The following is a 25,743-nucleotide window of genomic DNA, read 5'->3' on the forward strand; positions in this document are numbered from 1 at the left end:
GGCCTCCCCCCATTCCTCCTACCGGCCTTCATCCCTCCCTAAGGGAAGGTGCTACCCCCAACCAGCCATATTTCCCCCCCACCCCCACCCCACAGCACCAGCTTCTCATACATTCAGTAGCGCCCCCAGGCATTACCCCCCCCAGGAGTTATGGGGTAGGGGTTCCCCTAGTTCCCCTTGTGGACGGTGTCTTTGCCCCCCACCCCCTCTCTACCCTGTAGGCCGGCCACCAGGGGATGAGGGTGGGGATAGGGGACTCTTCTCTCCCCACTCCCCCCACCTGGGACAGAGCAAGGTGGGGAGCTGGATGAGGTATGTGTGTTAAGAATGATGGGTGGGGGAATACTGAGATGGGGAAGGAGGCTGGGTAGGGGTAGGGAGTGGGAAGGGGGGGCAGTGTAGTGGTCATGGCTCTAGGGCCCCCCTCATCCTATCCAGCGCCCCCTCATCCTATCCTGGGCACCACTCCCGCAGCCAATACTGCAATACTAGGCCCCACCCCCACTACTGAAGTGCCCTGGCCCAATACTGGAGGGGGTTTGCTAAGCACCCTCAAGTCATGTCTGTCCACCCTTCCCTCCTTTATTAGCACCAATGATCTCCAAGATTAGGACCCCTAATCCTCTACTTCCCACAGTAGGGATAGGGGAATTTATGAATCTAGAGCAGGTGCTCTAAGACTCCCTGTCTCCACAGCCCCTTCACATCTCCCCCAAATTGAAGAATACATACAAACTTGGAACATTCATCCAAACATACACGCGCGCGCGCGCGCGCACACACACACACACACACGCAAACATGCATCATCCATACACATATTTGGACAGACCTTTACACCAGGCTGCTGTCCTTCCCCCACCCCCCAATACCAAAACAGTGCAGGGTAACATGGTGGTAGGTCATATCTCATCTGGTGTGGTTGGAGGGTGGTGGTGTGCTGGAAGTAATTCCCAAATGCCTATAAAGGGGCCAATCCCACTTAGCCCCTATGCCTTCCCTGCTGTGTCCATGGCTGAAAAAAAGTAGACAGTAGACAGAGCAAGTACATGGCTGGCCCTGTTGTGGGAATAGGGGTGGAAACTTGGAGAAAGGAGACTCATCCTAGTGACCTGGAGTCAGAATCAGTGCCCCAGGATAAAGAGACAAAGAGAGACAGAAATCGTGCCAGGCAGCAAATATGAAGGACAGACACATGGACAAACATGCATGTGCACACACACAGACACTCATACACACATACAACCTAGTCTCTCCTATCCCCTCCCCTTCAGATCTGGGCTATGTGTATGACGGATATGAGTGTTGGGAAATGTAAGGGGTTGGTGAGGATGGCATCTCAGGCTCAGGCCAGGAGATTTCCTTGCATGGGCAGAAGGCCATACTCTGCTCCGTAGAGCTCAGGACAAGGGTTTGGAGGTTGAGGAGGGGTGGTGTGGGGTGTCAGTGCTGGGGGTTAGGCCAAGGGGAGAGGTGGCAAATCCTCTACTGCTTAAGACATTTTTGCCCAAGTAGTGCAAAGATGAGGAAATCCACAACCCCCTCAACCCCAACACTCTTATCCCATCACCCATGGCTTCTTGAGGCAAGTGTCTCCATCCTTGCCCAGATATGTGGCCCCATATTCCTCATACCTGTTCATTCCTTTTGGGGGGGTAGCTCTTACAGTCCCTGGTTGGGGTGGGGGAAGGTGGGCTACACATTCAAATCAAACAAATAAAGCAGTGAACCCTGGCCGGAAAAAAACATCCCCTCCTCTGGTTTTCATTTTCCTGGGCGAGGGTGGGGGTGCAGCTCAAGTTGGAGTTCCTGAATTAGTTTAGAGGAGCAGGGAATTCCTGGTTAGGGAGGAGGAGGAGGAGGATGGCAGACAGAGCCAAAGAGTTTCAGAGACAAAAATGAAAATTCCCTTAAAACCCCTCCACATTCCCCCCAAAACAAAAACTAAGTGCCATTTCCCTAGCCCCTCCAAACAACCACCATTATGATGCCTTCTGAGACATCAGGGTACTGCCAGGAATGGAGGAGACAAGGATAAAAGAAGGGAAGGGGTTAGTGCATCATATGTGGGGAGGAGATTGGAATCTCTTGGAGGAGAGAAGAGTGGCCTAGGAGTAGAGTTGGGGACATCCGACTCAAAAATAACCCCCAATGCAGCCTCTTGATTGTAGCTAACTCTGCAGGTACGGGAGGAGGTTGGAGAGCTGAGACCATAGTCTTTCCTGGTGTGGATGCCAAGGTGGCCTGGTGCCTGCCTGGGGCAGGAAGAAGAAGGGCACCATTTAGGAGAGGGAAGTCTCTGGGACGGTGGGCATTTTAACAGGGAGCCATATAGGGGGTACTGGCTGGCATCCAGTGTGAGAGGTAGATGGAGCTCAGAATTAGCGGGCACAAGTGGCGAGCAGAGGGTGCAAAGGTGTGTGCGCCAAGGGGGCAAGGCAAGTGGGGAGGGGAGAAAAATGGAGGTGGCCAGGACTCTGTGGCTTTAACTCTGATTGGCAGCCCCACCCAGGAGGTGGTGGTGATGGTGGGTCTCTCTTGTTTTTGGAGGGGGCAGCTGTCAAAGTGCATTGGGATGGGTAAATCTTGTCCTATTTCCCCCACCCCAGGTCCTCTCCCCAGCCGGCCTCAGTTAATAATTTAATATCATCATCTCTCTGTCTCTTTTTTTTTTGTCTTTTTCTCTCTTTCTCTATTTTTTTCTCCACTTTTCTTTCTTTTACCCTCTCGCTTCCAAAGTGCAGTTAGAGTGACTATAACTTTTAACCTCCCAGGGAGGAGCCAATGCTGAGGCTTCTCTGTGCAACCCAGGTATCCGAGCATGAAAAGAGGGGCCCTAGCCCAGGACCTGGGTTAAGGAATAAGAGGGAAAGGGGGAGGTTTTTTTGGTGGGGGGAGGGGTTGAGGGCAGCTTCCCCCCACAATCCCCCATACTTCCCCTAAAGTTCAGATGGCTCCTTGTCCCATCTCTTCTCCCCATCTTCCCCCTGCCCTGGGGGGGGGTGGGGCTCCTAAAAATTGCCAGAGGACTCCCCTTCCCACTGGCATTGTCCTTTTTCATTTTCTTGAGTTGATTTTTCTTTTGTTTGTTTGTTTGTTTGTTTTGCCTGATCCCAGGGCAGGAAGGAGGTCTTTGAGGAGGGATCTTGGCTAGGCTGTGTGTGGGAGGCAAAAAATATATCGAAGAAAAGACAGAAGAGGGATGAAGGGTGGTATCCCTTAGCCCTACCCCTTCTCCTGCTGCACCCCCTGCAGCTCCAAATGCCCCACTTCTCCCCTCCCCCAACATTGGGGGGTTAGACTTCCTGATCCTCGAAGACCTCAAGGAAGAGAGGGGGAAAGAGTTCGGTGGGGCACTCGACTTTCATGTGTAGGAACCGGCTGGCATGGCAGGCCCCAATCATCCGGAGGTCAGTCACCTTCATCAGCAGCTTGGGCCAGAAGTGGGGAATGTTGTGTTTGCGGTAGTTGATGTAGTGCTCGAAAGCCAGCAGGTAAGCCTCCTGGCACTTCTCGATCTTGTCCACACACAGCAGGCCCGAGCGGTCTGTATTGGAAAGAAGGGAAGCACAGGATGACCGCCAGTCCGGAGAAGTGGGGAATGGCTGGAGGACCCCCAAGGGAAGGGAGATGCCAGCAAAGGCTCCCTAAGGAGAAGGGACAGGGAATGAATATTAAGAGGGCAGAGGAAGGACTCTCTGACAGGGATGGAGCTAAGGGCCTGAGGGCTGGAAGAGAAACTTAGGGTCAGGGAAATAGGGGGAGAAACTGAGGGACCAATGGAGAGACTGAGAAAATGAGAAGCCTGGGAAAGATACTGAGAACAGTGGGGAGATGGACAGGGGCACAGGGGAGAAATTCGGAGACAGAGAAAGGTGGAGTAGATACTGTGGTAAAGAGGGAGAAAATGAGGAAAAGAGGAAGAAACTGAAGAACACTTCATGGAGAGCTTGAGGGAACAAGGGCAAGATCTGGAGAGCTTGGGGGCTAGAAGAGAGAGACAAAGGTGAGGGAACAGAAAAAACAGGAGATCATCAGAAGGGGCAGAAAGAACTAAACTTCATCCTGAAAGAATCTTCCCAAAGGTCTCTTCCCTCTTCCAACTGGTACCTGAAGACATGAGCAGCACAGCCTGGAGCAGAGCCACTTCTGTGTCGTCCAGGTTGAAGGCAGAGAGTGACTTGCCCAGGTCAAAGATGGCATCAGAGACCACCCCCAGTCCACCATTCTTCAGCTGCTCCCGTTTTACCGCCATCTCCCCACTAAGCGTCAAAGTCTCACTCTCAGGGTCATAGCGTACAGCAGCCCGCAGAGACATGATCTCCATGCAACAGCCCTTCAGCAAGATGATCTGGTCTTCACAAGGCAGCTGGAAAAAAAAATGAGGTGAAGAGGCAGGAGGGTAAACACATCCCTCCTTCTCTGGTCCCTAGATCTTGCCCACCTCCACCCACACTTCCATTTATACTCCCTATTAGCCCTGGAACCCAAGGGTCTCCCTAAAGCTGAATTAGTTGCTATAACAGTAGATAGGAGATAGCAAAAGGATAATGCAGGATAATCTAAGGGTCCAAGATGGGGGTTTTTGTTTGTTTGTTTGTTTTTAGTTTTTGCAAGGCAAATGTGGTTAAGTGGCTTGCCCAAGGCCACACAGCTAGGCCCTTATTAAGTGTCTGAGGTTACATTTGAACTCAGGTACTCTTGACTCCAGGGCCAGTGCTTTATCTACTGCGCCACCTAGCAGCCCCAAGATTGGGTTTTAAAAAATATTGATAGCTATATTTCAATAGAATCAGTTTCTTTTGTAATTCTTATGTAATTCTATTTTATGCATTCAAAAACAATCTGAGAAGAGATCCATAGGCTTCATCAGACTGCCAAAGGGTATCCATCACCTACAAAAAGACTGGAAACTCCTGGTTAATGGAAATGGTGTCAGGAGAGTCTTGCATTTCAACACTTAACTAGATTAATCTTGATGAATCTCAGTTTTTTTTTTAATCTATGAAATGGAACTCATAATGCCTGTCATACCTATCCCACTGATGATCAGAATTAAAGGAGATAATGTACATAAAGCATTTATTAAACCTGAAAACTTTACATTATTATTTGGTTAGACTTTGGGAAGAAATTTCCAGCAACCAGATGGTAGGAAACACTAAGACAGGTTGCTGGGGGCAGGGATGACAAGGAGAGAGGTGTTAGGGTAACTGTCTCCTTCGCCAAATATCAGTTAGCACAATATAGGTGTGAGAGAAAGAAAGGGAAGAAAGCAGCAGCAATTCTTTTCTGAAAACTTAATGTTCTCTGTAATGGAAGAAGAGTAAATGAAATGAGATGGCTTTGGGGCTTCTCAGATAAACATTCTCAGATGGGGTGATTTTGAGAATGGTCCCAAGTTTCCCTCCTGTCCCAAATTGCCTCCCAGAGTCCCATACCCATCTCTCTCCCAATACCCACCTCGGAGAACATGGGCAGTTTTTTGGCAAAGTCCACCACACGGGTGATGGCCGGGGTGATGATCTTGGTAAACTCACTGAAGGCTTCCAGGTCCACCTTGTCCCCATCTGGCATTGAGGCCATGGGTGATTGGCCAATGTCCTCTGGCTAGAGGGAGGGTCAGGGGTCAGGTAGGGCCAGGGACCCCATTTAACCCCTCACTATAGGACACTGCCCACCAGGGGGAGCTCCAGGGCAGATCAGGAATAAGGAGGCTGGCACTCAGGTACCCACCTTCCCCCTTCTTCCAGGCAGTACCAAAGTCAAGAGTACAGAAATCTAGGAGCCTGATACCAGCTTCCTTCCTGATATTGTATGTCTCTTCCCCTCTCCCCCCATACTCATTCATGGGACTTCATTCAGTCTATCCCCACCCTGTCCTCTTGCTAACAGTATACAGAGTCCTGGGATGGGGAGGATATAGAAGAAAGTACCATCCATATGAATCTCATGGAACTCCCAATCACTGAGAGTAAAACATCATTCCTATTCTCAGGGATACCCCAAGTCTGTGGGACAACTCAGGGAAATCCTGAGTCTCAATCTAGAGGGAGACTCAAGCCCTGACCGTAGGAAGTTTTTTTTTTTTTTAGTTGTTTTTTTTTTCAAGGCAAACGGGGTTAAGTGGCTTGCCCAAGGCCACACAGCTAGGTGATTATTAAGTGTCTGAGACCGGATTTGAACCCAGGTACTCCTGACTCCAGGGCCGGTGCTTTATCCACTACACCACCTAGCTGCCCCCCTTAGGAAGTTTTGTAACCCAATTATAGTCTCTATCCTCCCATCTCCCTACCCTCCTACTTCTTGGGATGGCTGAATTTTATTCAGGGAGGACTTTATGGAGAATATCAGTGTCTCTCCTCTTAGCACCCAGCCATACTTTACTCATCCTTTTCTGTCCCTGGTTCACTTCCTCCTCCTCCTCCTCCTCCTCCTCACCAAGAATTTCCGCTTCTGCTTCCAATGGCTTCCTTGGGCATTGGTGCTTCGGTGAGCCTCTGTTACCAAATGGATAAGGTCCCATTCCTCAGGGCTGGGCTCTGGCCGCTGCTGCAGTGAGCGGATCATCTCTTCCTTGCGCCTCCGCTCCCGGTTCTCCTCGATCAGCTTTCGCTTTGCCACTCTCTTTGAATCATCCAGGACCACTGTAGAAGGATAATGACAAGCCCTCCTATCTGTTCTGCCCTCTGGCCTCCAGGCACAGAACAGAGTCAGGCAACCTGCATTTGAATCTAGGTGCAAATACTCGTTGGTTGGGGACAGATGCCCCGAATGCCTTTCCTCCTTGCCTCTGTCTCTTAGCATCCCTGGCTTCTTTCAAAGCTCAATGCAGGTGTCAACTTCCTAACAAAGTCTTTCCTGATCCACACTTCCCCTTCTCCCAACCTAGTATTCCTCATTCTCCTTTGCAATTACTTTGTATTTATTTATGTATACACTATATCTTTGTCTCCCTCCATAACCAGTAGAATTTGTCCCTTGAGAGCTGGGGCTGTTTTCATTTTTATATTCCAGTGTTTGGTAAAACAACTTACAGAGTTTTTCAGAACAGACCATAGGGAACTGCTGGTGATGAAATTCAAAGCTGGGTGGCACAGTGGATACTGTGCCAAAGTGTTGACTTTTCAGTCTGGATGATATGATTTCAAATCCTGCCTCAGTTACTTCCCGGCTATGTCATCCTGGGCAAGTCACATACCCTCTCTGAGTCTCAGTTTCCTCATCTGTAAGTGGAAATAATAATATACCCCCTTCACAAGGTAGTTGTGGGGATCATAGCTTTGCTAATCTTAAAGCTGCTCTAGAAATGTCAACAATTCAACTCTCTCCTCGTGGAGATTGGCACATGCTCTACCAACCTAAAAATGTAGAGTGTTTATAAAGAGAGTTGTTTGGGGCATTGAGAGATTAAATGACTAGCCCAGAGTCATAGAACCAACCAATGTGTCAAAGGCAGAATTTGAACCCAGGACTTCCTAAGACTGGCTTTTCATGCTTCACCATGCTGCTTATTTATCTTACACCTGGTAGACTTTATTTTTTTTGTAAGGCAATGGGTGCAAGTGACTTGCCCAAGGTCATGTAGCTAGGTAATCATTAAGTGTTGAGGCTAGATTTAAACTCAGGTCCTCCTGACTCTAGGGTCGGTTTTCTATCCACTGTACTACCTAGCTTCCATGGTAGACTCCATTGTTTGTTGAATCATGCTATATGATCAAGGGGCAAATCATGTACTTCTCTGGCCTCAATTTCTTTATATATAAAATGGGGATAATAAATACATACAATGTCTACCTCACAGGGTTATTATTGGTAAGGTGCTTTATAAACCATATACCATCACAGACAAGATATCAATTCTGTTTCCTGACCAGTCTTTCATGTTATCTTCCCCCATACTATATTATATTATGATGTGAATTTCTTCCCAGTATAGATTGGAATTGAGGTTCATTTTATCTCTAGATTCTATGATAACTCTCCCACATTAAAGAATGGAAAACAGACTTGAAAAACTTGCTTAAAGTGACAAAGTTCTTTAGGAAAGGTGAAGGCCTTGAGCCTGGATCAAGTTTATTGTGTTGTATTTTGTTTGTTTGTTTTTAATTAGGCCATCCTTTAACTCTTGGGTGGCTTGAAGACAAAGACCCTTTATATTTCATTCTTTCAACCAATGGGAAAAAGCTAAAGAACCCTAGTGACCAATTATTGGAAGCCTCTTCCATTCCCATCAGGAAGGAGATAGCCTTCTTGATAACCAGTTTAAGAGAAAGAGAACAGAATCAAGCTGAGAATTTGCATCTTTTGTCTCTTTTATCTTGTTTCTCCCTATGGCTCCATCATTTGTGGTTTTACTCTTTGGAAAGCAGAAGAGACAATGGGCCTGTGCCTAGAGGGAACTTTTTTGGTTTATTTTTGTGGGCAAAGGGGTTAAATGACTTGCCTGAGATCACACAGCTAATATGTATCAAGTGTCTGAGGCAGGAATTGAACTCAGGTCCTTCTGACTCCAGGGACAGTGCTCTATCCACTGTGCTACCTAGCTGCCCCTAGAGGGAACTATTTTCTTTAAGGCACTGGGGTTAAGTGATGTGCCCAAGGTCACACAGCTAGGCAATTTTTGTCTGAGACTGGATTTGAACTCATATCCTCCCGAATCCAGGGCCAGTGCTCTATTCACTGTGCCACCTGGCAGCCCCCTAGAGGAACTTTTTTAAGGGAGAAGTGGCAGTAAGGGCATGAGAGAGTACCTAGACACTGTCTACCTTTTTCTGAGGGAATCACTTGAGTAAATGCCCTCTTTGAATGAAGAGGAGATATTGGAAAGGGAACAAAGATGACTTGTCTCTATTGCATTTACCTGAACAAGTCAATCAGTCTCAATTTCCTCATTATTAAATGTGGATATTCAGAGCATCTACCACACCTCATGAGGTTCAAAGGATATAAATAAAGTCTTTTGTAAAACTTAAAGCAATATACAAATATGAGTTATCATCTCTTATAAGGCATGGCATTGTGGATATCAAGTTAACTTTTTTAGAATTCTCATCTCTGGTCTATATTGGCCACGTGACTGTATAAGTCAGCCTCATGGTAACCTAAACAGCTGTCTTGAGATGTTAGTTTCAGAGAAGGTGAAACCCTATATCTACTAAGGGAGTCTTCTCACCCATTAATTGAGTATACCAGGGAAATCATGGGCATAGACCCTACACTCATCTCATTCAGTATCACAATCCTGTGTTCCCTTCATCAGATCATAAGGCCCTTGAGAGCAAGATCTATGCTATATCTAGTTTGAGAGGCAACTTGGCAGAAAGTACCAATTGCACAGTCATGAAACCCAGGTTCAAATCCTACACCAGACACTCAATATTTGGGGGAGCCGGAGCAATTTAGTAAACTCAGAACTTCAGTCTCTTCATTTAGAAAATAAGGAAAATGAGCACATTATGAATTTCATGGGGTTGTTGTGAGTAAAGTGCTTTAAACTTTAAAGTATCCTGTGATATGAGTTTTTAATATTCATAGCTCCAGATCCAAGTCCAGTGCCTAAATCTACGAAGACATTTTATAATTAAGTAGGCTTATTGAATAACTGTATGAGTGGTCATGGGAAGGATGAGTTGGGATATGGGAAGAGAGAACTAATGTCCTAGAAGACTAGTACTTTGACCCTGCAACTCTTCTTTCTGCCCTGACCATGCTTCCCCAACACCATGCTCTCTTACAATCCATGGCCATGCCCACGGAGATGCATTTCTTAAAGCGACATAGCTGGCACTGGTTTCTGGTGATCTTGTCAATGATGCAACAGCCATCGTATTTGCAGGAGTAAGTGGGATGAAGGTTTTTCTGGATCGTGCGCCGGAAGAAGCCCTAGGAGATGGGTGCAGATAAAGGACCAGCTTCTAGATTTCTGCCCCTCCAACCCACCAGACATTTGAACCAAAAAGCCTGAAAGGAAGAGATAGATTAGAAAAGATACCTCATCACAGCCTACAGGGCTGGGGTCATAGAGAAGTCTATGGGTTTTTATAGTTCATGGACATATGCATAGGAGGACACAATTGGACAGGTTTGAAATGTCAGTGACTAGGATGGGGGGGTGGGGGTGGAACAAAGGCCTGGACATGGACAAAGAGGGATAATTGAAGAAAGGTGAAGGTAAAGGATCTTATAATGGGCTCTAGGGAAGATGGGAGAAGATAATAGAGACTGGTGGGAAGGGCTGGGGGGCCAACTGGAGGGGGCAGCAGTGGGGGGGGGTCTTTACCTTACAGCCTTCACAAGTGATGCATCGGTAATGATAACCTGTGGCTTTGTCTCCACACACAACACACTGCTCATCTTTGTCCAGGTAACTAGGGATGTACCCTGAAGGATAGGAAGGCGGGGAGACATAGCTTTGGGGGTTTGGTAGAGTCTCAAGCCAAGGCTACCATTTCTCTTCATATCTTGGTGATTCATTGTCTGCCTGATCCCATTTCCCATGCCAGTTTGGCTATTCCTTTTATCCAGTTCACAGAGGAATGGGTTGTATAGGGTGAGGACATACCATAATATACATATGTCAAGATAATATTCAAAATGTGACAATGAATCAGCTCATGATCTATCCAACCTAGGACTAAGTGGGATATAGGTTAAAAAGCAAACAATTGTCCACTCTCACTTGAACCTTAAAGGTCAAGAATATGCCCCCTAGACACTTTAATTTCCTTTAGGAGTCAGGAAAAAACTGTAAGAGGAGCTTGCAGCTGCCTAGCCCCAAGAATTAGCCTGGAATAGCTTAGGGGAAACAAAGGAGGCAGGGAGAGATGTGGACAGTCCATCTCACCTGACATGCTGGTTTTCAGGGAACATTGGCTGGTCTTTCTTTTCCGCTTGCCATCCAGTGACCTGGTTTAGAGATGGAGGAAGGCATATGAACTTTCTACTGGTTGGTTGGTCCTTGGCAAAGCCCTTACTCACTGTAGAGAGGCATCTGGCCCCACCTCCCAGTCCCCACTACCTTCCATCTTGTGTTGAGGCTCCCCCCACCCAGCTTCCAAGGTCAGCTGATGGGATGGGAAGGAATCTATTCTCTGAGAAGTTCAGGGCTGGTAGATAAGGAGTTTGGTTGGGCATGGGAAAGTTATACACACATATCTGGGTGTCAAGCCCTGGAACTGGCATATTCTACAGAACTCTGAGGAATAACAAATTCATATAATCTCTAATGCATTCCCCTGGGTTATATGACTCTCAGGATGAAGATTGCACAAGCTTAAAACATGCACATGTATGATACATATACATATTGACATGCAAAAAAAATACTAAGCAACTTTGAGAACAAACATGCATGTTCCACAGCCTCCTGGAGATACATCTATTATATAACCCTTAGTATATGCATACACATTGCTTAGGCCTGGCACACACACTTTATATAACCTCTCTAGGCACCGATGTTTTATAACTTGCCTATTTCTCCCCCACTCCCCTGGGGTGGAATGTTTATTCCTTGTCTCTCTTTATCTAGTGGTAGCCCCAACACAGATATGCTTTACATATCCCTCACTGGGATTACCCAGTGTCTCAGCCTCTGGTTCCTAAATGGCTAGAGGGTGGGCTTTCTTTTAGGCTGGGAGTTGTTAGGTAAGGGCAAGCTTCACTCATTTCCCTGAAAATGTCTGACATGGAATAGCTAGGTACAGACAATTCCAGGAATGGCCACAAGGTGGCGAAAAAGGTGGCAGTGGCGGTGGTGACAGTGGTGGTAGTGATAGTGGTGGTGTGGTGGTAGTGATAGTGGTGGTGTGGTGGTGGTGGTGGTGGTGTGGGGGTGCAGTGACAGTAGGGGGAGTCCCCAAAGCAGTGAGAGTGGAGAGGATATAGAGAGGATGGGAAGTGCTCTATGCTCTAGCATAGACAGGGTCCAGTAAATACCCACCATTCCCAGACTGATCATGTTCCCTATGGGTATGCTTCACAAAACGTTTAGTACATCCCTGATTCTGCCCTGAAAGAACCAGGGAATGGCAATTCCTGGGTGTTATCTGAATACAGTGTATGCATGAAACATTCGAAGGAAGCGACATGGAGAGAGGCACAGTCTACCTCCTCATAGGCCTATGTGAGTTAAGATAGGAAGCTTCTATGTACCCCCAGGAAACCCACTCCTATCCAGGCCAGAGTCCTCAGGCTTCACCTAGCCGTTCCTCTTCCCTTGGGACCCTATGGTGGCCCTATCCCCCCTCACCAGTTTGCTGAGCCAGGCTGGGCTTCAAGCCTCTTGGCATAGCTCCCATCTCCTTGGCAACAGCCACACTGCTCCCCAGAGCACCCTCTCCCCCCTCCCCAGCCACGAGCACAGGCTGTACCCAGTACTCTAGGCCCCACGCCAATTGGGACAGGGCGCTGTGCCACATGGAGACAATCAGGGTGGGCAACGACACCCTCTCCCTCTCCCCTAAATTCTTCTCACACAGAGCAAAAACAGCATTCTCTCCTCCACACATAGGTGCTCAAATGGTTATCTTTCCAGAGGCATACACAAAACCTTGAGGGCTGGTATATACTCCCACTCATTGGAAAGAACCCCAAGAGATTCCCTCTTCCCTTCCCCTTATATGAACAAAGAAGAGCTCAAGGGGACCCAACATACTCTAAACATGTATGTGTAGAGTGACCATCTGTTCATGGGCATAAGTACCATGGAAACATTATATGCCCACCTGCTCACCAACCTCCCTTCCCCCAACTTCTCTGCTGCATACCGTCACCTCCTGCCAGAACCTAACTACCTGCTTTACTAGGGAATCTGGAGGTAACCATATCTCCTTCAAGAAAAAACATAGGATTGTCTGGGGAATAGTGGTCAGCCAGCTACATTGCTGCCATAGTTACCCTCAGAGAAACATGGCATGTGGGGAAAGTTCTGCATCCAAAACCAGAGGACCTAGGTTCAAATCTCAATTCTGCCACTCTAGACTTGGAACTGTAGACAAGTCAACTTTTCTGAGCCTTGATTTTTCTCATTTGTAAAGCAAGGGGGGGATTAGATTTGACAACTCCATTCATCTCTAAATCTATAATCTAAAGATAAAATGAATAAGCTTAAATCTTATACCATTCATTCAGTCAGATGATGCCCACCACTGGAAGTTGGGGCTATAGGTCTATCATGCTCATTACCTGTTCTCCTCTGGGTCAGACCCACAATCCAGTTTGCTTGGCTTCTGTTCCATTCACTGCAATTCCATCCAGGATTGCCCCCCCTCCCCCAGCACTCCACAGACTGAAGTAGGCACAGCAACCTTCTGCAGGCAGAGCCACAAGCCTCCCCCCCCCCACCACCCAGGCTCTAGGGTACAGCGCCCATGATGCCTGGCCTTAGTGTTTGGCCTTCCATGCCATGCCCCATGCCCCACAGGGGGCGGGTGGCAGGGGGGGCCAGGGAGTAGTGTGGTAGAAGGGCTGGGGATATAAGCTGGCTCTTGGGGAGAGTCCTGAGTTGGGGGGAGGGGGGAGCAGCTGTAGAGTCTTGTCCTGAGGGCCCTGAGGAAAGAAGAAAGAGCAAGGATTGAGACAGGTGCCCACAGGGATGGGAGTGGGCTGGGGTGGGGTATTATTCCAGACTAACAGTAAGGATACCTGAAGCCCATAATGAAACTGATGGCTGATGCCAAGGGAAAGCTGATGCTATGGAGACAAGAGATCTAGGCATTTAAAGTGTTCCTCCTTTCTCCACCACCTGCCATGGGAAGTGGAATAATTACCCCACCTCCAGCTCAATCTCCCTAAACATTCAGCAAGGCTCATAATGGACAGGAGGCAACAAGACTAATGTCATCTTTGGCACTCTCTACTAGTGCCAACAGAAACAAGTCAAACACCTAGGAAGAGCTAGATGGAAAAGGAGGTAGAGTGTTGGACTTGACATGGAAAAGACCTGAGTTCAAATCTAGTCTCAGACCCTTACTAGCTGTGTGACCTTGAGCAAGTCACTTAACCTCTGTCTGCCTCAGTATCCTCATCTGTAAACTGGGGAAAATTATAGCATCTATCTCCTAGGGTTTTTATGAGAATCAAAGGAGGTAACATTTAAAGCACTTGGCAAGATATAAATACTAGATGAGGAGGAGAAGGAAGAGGATGAGGAGGAAGAGATGCGAACAGAAGGGAGAGTTCTCTGCCCATGATCAATCAAACTGTGCCATGTATAATTAGGGAAGTGAGACCTGCAGGTATCCTATGAGGTAGGTTATCTTATTTATCCCCATTTTGAAGATGTGATATTTAAGTAAGTGTTTAAGAGAAAATTCAAATTCTGGTCTTCCTAACTCCCACTGCAGTGCCCTATCCCTTCCATCAGTGGTGTCAAACTCAAATAGGAAAGGAGCCACAGGTACTAGAGGCATCTAGGTAGGTAGATCAGAGATCTCAAGCATTCCAGGTATAGGCCTCATGCTGCCTTCACTCCTCAAGTGGGGCCAGAAGCAAATTAAAATGAATAGGGAAATATTTAACAAAAAAAAAATCAATAAAAATACAATAGAACACAGATAATGTTAATATATGGTTTTTCTATGTCAATATGCTCTCCAAAGGATCCTTATGGTCATTTGAGTTTGATACCATTGATATAGTAGATAGAGTTGGGATCAGGAAGTTCTGAGTTTGAATCATGACTTAAGTACTTATTTAAGTAGCGCATATTTAAATATGATTATAGGTAAGTCCTTTAGCTTTCTCTCTGTTTCTCTAGCTGTAAAATGAAGATCAATAATATAACCTAATAAAATACAATAATCTACTCCATAGAGTTGTGGTAAGGATTAAACAAGATAATGTGTAAAGAGTTTTGCAAATCTTATGCTAGCTCTAATGATTATTATTGGTAAATACAAATGCTGAAGTAAGATAGTCCCTACCCTGAAGGAACTTACCTTCTATAGTGAAAATACAATGTATTCACAGGTAAGGCAATGTAGCCAGATCTCCATACTTCTGTACTCCTTTCCCCCTTCTCCCTACCCACTAAGAGATGGCTCTGGACTCAAGAGCCCCACATCCTGGGCTCAGACTGCTGGTGTAGCCTACCATGTTCCTGTTCCCCTGAGGGGCTGGGAGAAAGGGGACAGGGATGAGGCTGCCCTGGACCATCCATCTTTTCAGCATTGTCACCTTGATGTCACAGCACAGGTATAAGAATAAAGACTGTGAGCTGGGCTGTGCACGTGGGTGCTGGTATGTCAATTCATAGCTGTCTTTGTGTCTGTGTGTGTGTGTGTGTGTGTGTGTGTGTGTGTGTATGTATGTATGGAGGAGAGAGGGCAGAAGGTCATGTGGCTTCTGCACTCCAGACCTCGCCCTTGGGCCCCTAAGCCCCACCCCTGGGAAGCTGATAAGAGACTGAGGGGAGAGATAAGAAAAAGAGTCTGGGCATGGGGCAAGAGGCCTGGAATAGAGAAACAGGGTCCCTGGATCTAGATTCAGAGCTGGAAGGATATAAAGAGAGGGGGTGCCCATTCTGCTACAGATATCTTTGGGGGGGTAGGGTTGGCGGGAGACTGGGGGGCCCAACAGGGGGCTGGGGGGCCAGGCGGGGAGTCTCAGGCTGGGAGCCATCAGGAAAGTAGGTCAAGTTTTTCTTGGCTGCTGGAGAAATTCCTGTTATAAATTTATAATGGTGCAGCCAGCCCTAAGGGGTGGGGGAGAGGTGGAGGGAGGGGGAAAGGGGGGAGTTTGAAGGTTGAACACTGTGGTCTCCTACTCCCTCCTAACACAGGAGATGGGGGTGGGTGAGGGGCTGCTCTCTGGGCTGGGTATAGGGTGGGGTAGAAGAAGGGGGCTGGACAATGAGAGTATTTGGTATCTGTAGCTCTCTAGCCTTCTTTCTGTCTTGATGCTAAAGCTCATTCTCTTTGGTGTCTCTCTCTGTCTCTGTGTGTCTCTCTGTCTCCCTCCAGGCCATGCCTTGGTGCTTGGCACACCCTGGCTGCGGGCACTGCCCCCGCCCATCTCCTGCCTGGCACACTGCCACCACTTGTTTACAGAAGCTGGAAAAATCCACTCACCAGCAGGAGGCCTGAGCACCCCTGGGGAAAGGAGGAGGGCCTGTACAGGAGTGGGCATGATGAGACGGACAGCCCTATGGAGTGGGCCCAGAAACAGGCCACAGTTCTAGGACCCAGGAGGACAGTTTGTGGAGTTGTTCATTAAGACCAAGGGTGGTAGTGTCAGCACCTACTAGCTTTGGCAACTCTCCTTCAAGTCCCTATGCCCCCTAACCCAGACTTCAAATGGACTGCCACTGCTCCTGGAACCCCTTACTACTCCCAGGGAGCACAGGCCTGGGCATGATGTCAAAGGAGCTACCATGTTTAATGTGCCAGTCCCTCCCAGGTCCTGAGTTAAAATGGATACAGGCAATAGTCAGGGTTGACACTCTTGCCCCGAGGGCACTTACTAAAGCTGACTGATGCCCAAGGTGTTATGAACACGTGGTCCTTCTAATCATTCATAAGTGTTGTCTATCTCCCTTGTCAGGAAAAAGAGGGGTCTTGCCCATAGATTCAGTATTTGTGCCAGGAACCCAGCATAAAATTGGTAATTATAATAACAATAATAGGTAACATTTATACAGTGCCTTGAACTTTGCAAAGCACTCCACAGAGAGGATCACAGCATTTCAGCTCTTACAACAACTCCATAAGATGAATATTATCCTCATTTTAAAGATGAAGAAGCAAGATCAGAGAGGGTAAGGAACTTACCTATGATTACCCAGTTTATAAATTTAAAGCTAGAATTTGAACCTAGGTCTTCCTGATTCTAGCTATCTGTTCTCTATATGTGTTTTAGTTTTTTGTTGTTAGAGGGACTTAGGTGGGAGGGACATTTTCCTTTTTCTAGGCCATACCCATTTCTTAGGCAAAAGAATGGAAAAGGGAAGGAGGGGATACAGCCAGACATGGATTACTGCCCTTTTCATCCTATTCCCAGAATACACACCTCTCTTGAATATCTACATATGTTCACATATATACCCATATGTGGTGGTACAGTGTGGGGGAGGTAGAGCCCCTACCAAGGAAAGATTCAGTGCCCAGTCTCAGAGGTAGCCTTTCTTCTCTCCCTCTTTCCCCTCCCCCCAGTATGCTCAAAGCTTCTTCCTGAAAGGGTTAGAAAAACACTTTGGGCTTTTCACTCTCAACCCAGAACAACTAGAATGACAGACTGAGAGACAGCAAGGGCCCACCTGTCAGTTGACATCACTCTTCACCCCTCCCCTTATAGAGAGCTGTTGGGGGTGGCAATGTGGGCACTGTGCCCATGGAGAAGGAAGCATTTCATTAAGACTGAGTGCTTTAGTAATGGGGGGAGGGGGAGACATGAGGCCAATGCGGCATCCATGGGAAGAAGAAAGACAGAGGAAAGGCGGGGAGGGAAGAGGGGAGAATGGAGAGGGAGACAGAAAGAAGAAAGGAGATAGGAAAAGAAGGAAGAAGATGGGAAAGAAGTGAGGGAATGAGGGATATGTGCAGAAAGGGAAGGAAATAAGGAGAAAGAGATAAAAAGAAAGGAAATATAGATAGGAAAAGGGGCAGACACAAAGAGAAGGAGGTGACAGAAAGAAAGAGGCAATCAGAAATAAGAGAGGAAAAAGAAAGGGAGACAAAGAGAGTGGGGGGTGAGGGGCATTCTGTCCTAAGTCCCACCCTGTCAAAGATAGGGGAGAGAAGGAGGAGTGGTTTCCACGGTGACAGCTGGTGCGTGGTGGCCTGGCATGTGGGTTATTAATAGTGTCGTGGGTGCATTCACACCTCCCTCCCCCTCACCCCTCGGTCTGCTGCTAGAGTGGGGGTGGGGGAATTCCCTTTGAGGCCCCCCTGGGCTGATCCCCCTATACCAGTACAAGAAGAAAGTAGAGATACACATAATATAGGCATCAGCAGAACCACAGGCACATACATGCAACCCGGGTGGCCACTCACAAAAAAGGACCCATCCTGTTCACTCTGAGATATCCTGAACAGCAACAGAGGAGAAAACAGACTCACAAGAAGCGATACAGACTCACAGAGGCAAACACTCACATACATACATACACACACACACACACACACATACACACACACAAACACACACAGCGACGGGATGGCACAAGCTGATACAGAGAGCCTTAAGTATTCTGCAAAAATCCCCTCACTGCCTTTGCATCCCCAGAAGGCAGACCTCTCCCTGAGGCTGGAGCCCAGGCTCACCTCTTTCCCCAGAGCTAACTTACAGCTTATCAACCATTCATTCAATTTTCTGACAAGGAGAGGATAGTACTCCAAGCAAACCCCACTAATTCTCATACTGCCAGGGGAGAGAAAGACAGAGAGGAAACCACCACCTCTTAAGAGGGAGATTTTTTTAAAAGGAGTTCCAGACTTCTGACTAGCTTTTGGACAGCTGGGGGACAAAGGAAGGGAACAAGAGGCAGGATTCTCTTGGTTGGCCCACTAGAAAACCCTTTCCTTTTCCCAGCTGATGCTTTGCTTCTCTTGATTTTCCCATAAAACAGTAGGTTGGACTAGTAGACCACAAAGTGGGGGGAGGGGGAAGGGGGGCCCAGGGAAGAGCCCAGGTAGAACCCAGAGACCAGAAAAGAAGAGGAGTAGGTAGAGAGAAGTGGGTTTATTTCTTAACAGAGAAGCCCCCTCCTCTGCTAAGGAATATAACAGGAAATTCCTCTCTTCCCCCCACCCCAGGACAGAGACATAGAGACATAAACAGCAGCCATTGACTTGGGCACTGTGCCCAGTGCTAGCTAGCATCAAAGGACTATGCCTCCTTCTCCCCTCTCAAGCCCAGCCTCACCCACCTGCTGGGCTCTCCTCCCCACCCCTGGGACAAATCCAGTCAATCTCTTGTCTGGCACTGAGGTAAGTGGATGATAGAACCCTAGGGTCATTCCCCACTTATTCTTCATTGCCAAGCATCGGGTAGCAGTGCCCATAACCATGCCCCAATCTCCAATGGTTCCTCCCTGCCACCCCCACCCCTCACTTAACTAGCCCTAGATTCATCCCCTCCAGTTTGCTTGTGGATAGCAGCTATTCTCTTCAACCCTCTCCCCACCCTCCAACTCCCCTCTGGGAAGGAAGAGGAAGATTAAAGCCGTTGGAAAGCCAGAGATGGGTGAGTTCCCCTTCTCAACCTGGCACATTCTTCTCTCCCTCCCTCTTTCCCCCAGGAGCTCAACCAACAGCCAGAGTAACTGGAGCCCCGACTCAGGGCAGCTGAGAACTGGAGGTATGAATGTCAAGAGGCAGGGGCTCTCACTACAGATGGCATAGCAGGGGAAGCTGGGAATCCCTTGGGCATTGGGGTTCCCCACCACATCCTCCCAGTTCTCACCCTGAGGGAGGGCAAGCAAGCACACACACACACACACACACACACACACACACACACACACACACACAAAAGTGCCCTGGGCTAGACAACAGGGGGATCAAAGAGAGATGGCCTCTTCAATCTGGGAAAGGGGCACTTGATCTTCTTACTCCACAGTGGGGTGGAGCCCCAAAGCCCCCATACTCAGAAGCAAGCCGAATCTGAGACAAATAAGAAGAGAAATAGCGAGAGCTGGAACAGAGTGAGAGCAGCTGAGCACCAAGAGCTCCGCGCGCGCACATACACAGACACGTGCGGCCATGCACACCCACTCCGCATGCGTGAGGCCCACACACACTCTGCACACGGCTCCCCCATTCCAGGACAGCCCCCTTCTTCCCTGGGCTCACACATATGCACAATTACAAGAACACACACATGTACACACATGCTTATCCAGAAAAGCAGGCAGCTGCCAGAGGCTCAGGCTTTTGGGCTTCAGACCAAAGACTAGCAGAAGAGGGCAGGGAGGTGCTGCCCACCCCTCAACCCCACCCCAAACTGCAGCACTCAGACTAAGATCAGAAAATCTCCCAGCATTTATGTCTCTCCAACTCCCTTTCCCTTAGAAGTACTCTCCCTTCTAAAGAGAAACTGAGGCACAGAGGAACACAACAAACACCTTCAATGGGGGAGTACTGAGAACAGAATAGGCAGTGGGATTGGTCCTCACCACACTGTCCTCTTCCATTCTGGGAGGTGGGGCCAGTTAATGCAGCAGGTATTAACTCTTCACTTACTGGGCACACTTTCAGTCTTTCTCCCTAACCCCAACACCAATATGCCTCAGGAAACACCTTTTTCTAGACTCTATCCATTACTCCCCTCCCCCCTTCCCCAAAGTCTTCTTTTCCTCCCACCCTGCCTTCAGGGACAACAATGGATACATCTGAGGAAACACCTGTGCTTTTTGGCCAGGTTAATTATTGGCTTCCAGTCTTTCCCCTTTGCCCTTGGTGCTGCCTGGCACCTAAGCCCCTCCCAACAAGAAGGTGGCAGGCAGCACACACTTGATGTAGGGCATGTCCTATCTTCCCATCAGGGACTTAAGGCTATGATAGCAGACTGAACTCCCCACCTACTGCCTTGGCACTGGAATTCTGTAGCAAGTTCATGAGCACTGCAAATAGCCAATACTATCTAGAGCATGGGTCTTTTTTTTTTTTTATCAATGCTTCCCTAATTTCTAACTCCAAACAGAATGGCAGTTCTAAGAAGAAGGATGTATCATCCCTTGTGCTCCTTTCCAGAGTTCTCTACTTCCACTGGGGAGGAGAAGAGCCCTTACTGGCTCCCCCAACAGTCCTGTGCCTCACCTGGAGTGGGTAGAGCTGGCAGCTTGATAACAAGGACAGGGGTAGAGAGAAGGGAGATGGTATATCCTTCACCATGCAGAAAGAGACTGGGGGGGGGGAGCTGTCACCTAGCTAGAGGGACAGTTTTTAATCTCAAACCTTCATATTTCACCAGATTGGTTCCCCTCACCTACTGGGTACCTACTGGGTACCACTGTTCCAATAGGATTCCTGAATTTATCAGGATTTCCTGGGCTTTGGGAGAGAAGATGAACCTTTAACACAAACAAGTCCTTCCCCAACTAAGCTCTGCATGTCAAGTTGATAATAGTGGGAACTATTGCCCCTAGACTCAACTGCCCACCTCACAAATACAATTAAAGCCACAGACAGAGATGCTGGTAATTGACCCAGCCCACCTACCCAAACACTGACAGGGGAAGGGGAAGGGGAGGGGAAATCTTCATTCTGAAGTCACTTGAATTCTCTCTAGGAAATGGGGTGGTGGTGGAGGAAAGAGGGTACCCAGGGGGGCCCTATTCCCAAGCAGAAACTCTTCTCCACAAGTCTCTAGGTTGCAAAACTTGTTTGCCTTCCCCACCCAACCCCCTACCTCTGTGGGGGAGGGGTCTCTGAATCAAGGCTAGGAGAAAGAGACAGGAAATCTGCAGAACAGACCTGTCCACATTTCCTCCATTTCAAGGGAAGCCTGCCTTAACTCACTTTCTTCTTTACTTCATCCAACTTTTCCCATTCCTCCAGCCCTCTCCCCATGAAAGCCAGGCTCATAGTCCCTTTCCTTAACTAATTCTAACCCTGACCAAGGCTCAGTTTTGCTCTTTATCAAGAAACACAAGCTGGACTATGTGGAATCAGTATCATTTTGATCAATGATCCTATGCCACCTCCTCCAGGTAAGCCAAGGAATGAGGGAAGTCCAGGCCAAGTGGAGCTAGTTGCCCTGGTGTCTATCCAGTCATCACACAGTGACACCAGAGGGATAAGAGAGGAAGAACAGGGGGAGGGGCCAATCAAATCAGGCTCCAGGATTCTCCTCCCTCCTTCCCCCCCCCCCTCACTCCATAAAGTCCTCTGAGAATTTTGGAGAAGGTTAGCTATTTCTATCACACACCACTCTTGGTCATTGCCATAGGTACTATGGCACCGACATGGGCCTTAAGTGTCTCTCCAATCATAAAAGAGAAGGGTACCTTCAGAAATATGTTGGTGGCAAAGTATATGAGGAGCGTGAAGTATGCTGGACTTTGGGGGCAAGTAGCAAAGCTGGACATGAGAGGGAAATCAGGAGAAGAAATAAATCAATGGTAATCTTTGATGCTGGCCCTCCCAGAACAAGTCTAGGGTCGGTCTCAATAAAATAAGAGTTTAAGAGCCCAGAATAGGCCCCAATGGGAGTGATATTCCAGAGTCAGTGGCCTAGCTCCTGACCCTTTTCCCAGAGTGATAATCCCATAGATCTTAAGATGGGGTGCGGCATAGGAAACCCCAATACTCTTACCTACTAAGCTTTAGAATTGGATAGGAAGCCCTGGGAAATAAAAAAAAATAGAAAACCCCATTGGTATTAGGAAACCCCACTAGTTCGCCAGAGCTACCCTTATTTAGATCCTATCTCAAGGCTTAGCTTAGCCAGGTATAGAGGCCTACTTGAACAGAACCATATGAAACACCCTTCCCCACCCCCACTCCCGAAACCCTGGTGGCCACAGCTGTGCTTTTCTCTTGGTAAGGAAATCCAGGATGTCCTGAGAAGCCAGCAGAGCCCCTTCCACCCCCCACCCCCACCCCAACCTCCTGCTGACCCCTGGGGAGGCAGCAGGGAAAAGCTCACTATTAGCAATCAGAGAAATATGAAGGATGTCCTCGACAGTCCCTAGCTCTAGGGGAGATTATAATGCTGACAGAGATACAGAGACTGGGAGACACACAAAAGAAAGTGACAGAAATGAAGATAGGGCATCAAAGAAAGAGACCAGACTTGAGAGATAGACAGATAGAGACAAAAACACACACATACACATACACAAATACAGCAATTTGAATAGAGGGACAGAAAGTGGGAATGAAAAGGATAGTAGAAGTCTAGATGATATTATAGGGAGGGCTTCAGGGTAAGGAGGAAAGATTCAAGCAAAGGACTCCCCCCCCCCCCAGTCACTTTTAGGGTAGAGAAGTGGGAGGTGGAGAGTTAATTAAGCCTGATCCCCTAAAGACAACCTGGCTACCCCAGTTATGAGGACAGCTTAAGCAGGGTTAGTGTCTGGGGCCATTGTCTCAGTCCTCAGACACCCTTACTCCCTTCTCTTACAAAAATTTCTCTTTCTATATCTGCTTTAAACAATCCATGCCCTTAGAGAAGGAAGACACAGAAAGAAGAATGAGAGATAGGAAAAGAATGTGTGCATTTGTGTCAGTGAATGCCTACATGTGTGATACAATAAATTTGTTACTGTATCATTCAATCAACACATGCTAACTGAGCAGTTACTCTAGAGCAATGCTGGCCTAAGTACTGTTGGAAATAAAGAAATATAAATACCTCAAGGGATTTATAGTCTAAAAACAGAGGGGTTCTTAACTTTTTGAGGGGTCATGGATCCCCTCCTCAGTCTGGTGAAACTTATGAACCCTTCTCAGAAGATTATTTTTAAATGCAAGAGATTATAAAATGAAACCATTTATATTAAAATAATTATCTACATTTAAAAAAAACCAAGGTTATGGTCCCTCAGTTAAGAACCCCCTAGGAATGAGTGTGTATATTACTATATATGTGCATTTATCTGAGATGGCTATTTTTTTTTCGTGGCAATCTTCTTTCCTCAATCAAAATGTAAACTTGTTGAGGTGAGGGCCTGTTATCTCTTTTTGTATCCCTTTCCATTAGCAGGGGTGATTAATAATGTTTATTGATCAAATGATTAACTCCTTGAAGGTATGAATCTATCTATTCTTGGTATCTGTCTCAGTGAAGAACAGCAGAGTGGTACATAGACACTAGGTCCTCCACAAATACAGTTATTTGTTGGTTGTGACTGCATCTGGGACTATGTATAGTAATGTCTGTGTATAGGAGTATGTATGTGTGGGTATGTGCCGGTGTCTGTCTCCCTGTCCTTGGGTCCCCCTGTGGGTGTGTCCAGCTCAGCGTGTGCACTTGCTCATGAGTGTTCGGTCTTCCTGGCCCAGTGTGGGTGTGTCTATCACCCTCCTGTCCTTGACTCCCTGCGTCCCTGTGTCTATGCCTATCCCAGTGTGTCTGGCTTTCACAGACCTCTTCCCCCCCACCCTCCACCTCGGGACCAACAGCCCCCTTTCTCCTCACGTCAGAGAGCTTCTGCCAGGTCAGAGGGCTCCCAGAGTACTACCAATCGTGCCTTGCTCCTCCTACCTTACCCTCCTCTCAAACTCTGACCCCGCCAGCCCTTAGGCCTTTCCCCCCATCCAGAAGAGGGGGAGACCCCATCTGCTAGGGGCTCGAGAGACATGTAGCCCTCACCTCCCTCCCTGCGTCTCTCACACTTTCCTAAGTGGCCCAAAGCATGCAACTCTCCGGGCGCTTCCCAGGGACCCCGGAGTTCTCCCACCAACTCCTTTATTTATTTCTTCTCATTTCCCAGCCGCGTTTTTGCAAGTGGGAGCGTTGCAAAACTGGAGGGCCATGCAGCCCTGAACCGGGGAGGCGTGTGAAGGGGTTGGGGAGCTTCTCGCGCCCCGACTAAGCTGCAACCCCATCCCCCCGCCCCCCCGCCGGAGGAAGCTTTGCAAAAGCAGCGCGGCCCCGGCAGTCGGGAGGGCGGGGAGTGGGGGGAGAAGCAGGCCGCCCGGACCGTAAACAAACCGCGGCGGCGGCGGGCGGCGGCGGGCGGCGGGGGAGCAGGGGCCGCCTGGCAGCCGGGGCCGCGGCTCCGACAATGCGTAGCAGACGGGACCCAGGGAGGCCGGGAGCCGCGGGGCGGCGGCGGCGGCCGGGGGGCGAGGCCCGGCGCCATCTGCCCTTGCAACACCACCGCCCCCCTTCTGGCCGCCAGCCCCGCTGCAGCCGCCCGGTCTCCCCCCGGGCCCGCCCGAGCCCTCCCTTTACTCCGGGGAGTTGATAAGTTGCAAGCGCCCCGGGGCTGACAGTGTCACCCGGGGGCCGGCGGCGCAGGCAGCCGTGGCCCGGGCCGCCCCCGGCCGGGGCGAGGACCTCTGCGAGCAAGAGTCCGCGGCTTTGCATAATCAATCACGATGTATTTGCATATTAATACCCCCTCCCCCTCCCCCTTACCTCGGCGTGGCGGGCTGGGCCGTGCGTGGGGAGGGCTGGCGGGTGGCTCAGCGCCGGGGCCCGGGGCTGGCCATGGGGGACCGGTGGGGCCGGGGCCGCCCGCCTCCTGTCCCCGGGTGTGAGTGCGAGTGAGAGAGGGGGAGGGGGGCAAGTGTGGCGGCCCCGCGGCTCCTCCGGCAGAGGCGGCGGCCGTGCTAGCTCCTCCCTCCCCCGCCCCGCTCCGCTCCGCTCGGGCTCGGGCTCGGGCTCGGGCTCCAGGCTCCGCGCCGCCCGGGCCTGGCTCACTGCTGCTCCCTGCAGGCCGAGCCTCGCAGCCCGGAGGCCTCCCCCATCCCCTCCCAGCCCCGGCCATCCCGGCCCGGCCGGCTGCCCTCCGCCGGGTCCCGCCCCGCCCCCTGCCTCCTCTCACCTTCCTCATCTTACTCGGTCTTTGCGCTCTGCCCTGCGTCCATTCATGCATCGGTCCTGTCCCCCCCGGTCCCGTCCCATCCCGCGCCGTCTCACTCACAAAGCCGGTCCCTCGCCCGGGCGGGCCCCGCTGAACCACTCGGTTCGCCTCAGTTCACTCTGACACTTGGTTCCATCCGACGCTTCCCTCTGTCCCGTTCTGAACCCTCCTCTTTTCACTAGCCTCCTTCCTCCCGGGTGCTACTTGTCACCAGCCATATTTCTTAGGACTCTAGTCCTAAATTAGTCACTCAACAAGCTTTTATT

At 49.1% G+C, this 25,743-nt stretch overlaps 1 protein-coding gene across 1 annotated transcript; it reads right to left on the reverse strand.

Annotated features, from left to right (window-relative positions):
* Positions 1-103: 103 nt before the first annotated feature.
* Positions 104-25,165, reverse strand: THRA (thyroid hormone receptor alpha). Its single transcript, XM_074223999.1, has 9 exons — positions 25,030-25,165; positions 13,189-13,551; positions 10,847-10,908; positions 10,283-10,383; positions 9,738-9,885; positions 6,442-6,647; positions 5,464-5,610; positions 4,111-4,369; positions 104-3,547 (listed from the first exon to the last, which is right to left on the reverse strand). Exons 2-9 carry the CDS (start codon positions 13,239-13,241, stop codon positions 3,297-3,299), a joined length of 1,227 nt encoding a protein of 408 aa, XP_074080100.1. The 5' UTR covers positions 13,242-13,551; positions 25,030-25,165; the 3' UTR covers positions 104-3,296.
* Between the last annotated feature and the right edge of the window lie 578 nt (positions 25,166-25,743).

Source organism: Macrotis lagotis, chromosome 2 (genome assembly GCF_037893015.1).
Source record: "Macrotis lagotis isolate mMagLag1 chromosome 2, bilby.v1.9.chrom.fasta, whole genome shotgun sequence".
In the NCBI taxonomy this organism is placed as follows: Eukaryota; Metazoa; Chordata; class Mammalia; order Peramelemorphia; family Peramelidae; genus Macrotis; species Macrotis lagotis.

What these genes read in the sequence shown, in the direction of transcription:
- THRA (XM_074223999.1), bottom strand. Translation starts at nt 13,241, where the DNA reads ATGGAACAGAAGCCAAGCAAACTGGATTGTGGGTCTGACCCAGAGGAG. An exon ending in TCTGACCCAGAGGAGAACAG is followed by an intron (nt 10,909 to 13,188) that starts GTAATGAGCATG and finishes TCTCTAAACCAG; the next exon opens with GTCACTGGATGGCAAGCGGA. An exon ending in AACTGCCCATGTTCTCCGAG is followed by an intron (nt 4,370 to 5,463) that starts GTGGGTATTGGG and finishes TTTTTTTTCCAG; the next exon opens with CTGCCTTGTGAAGACCAGAT.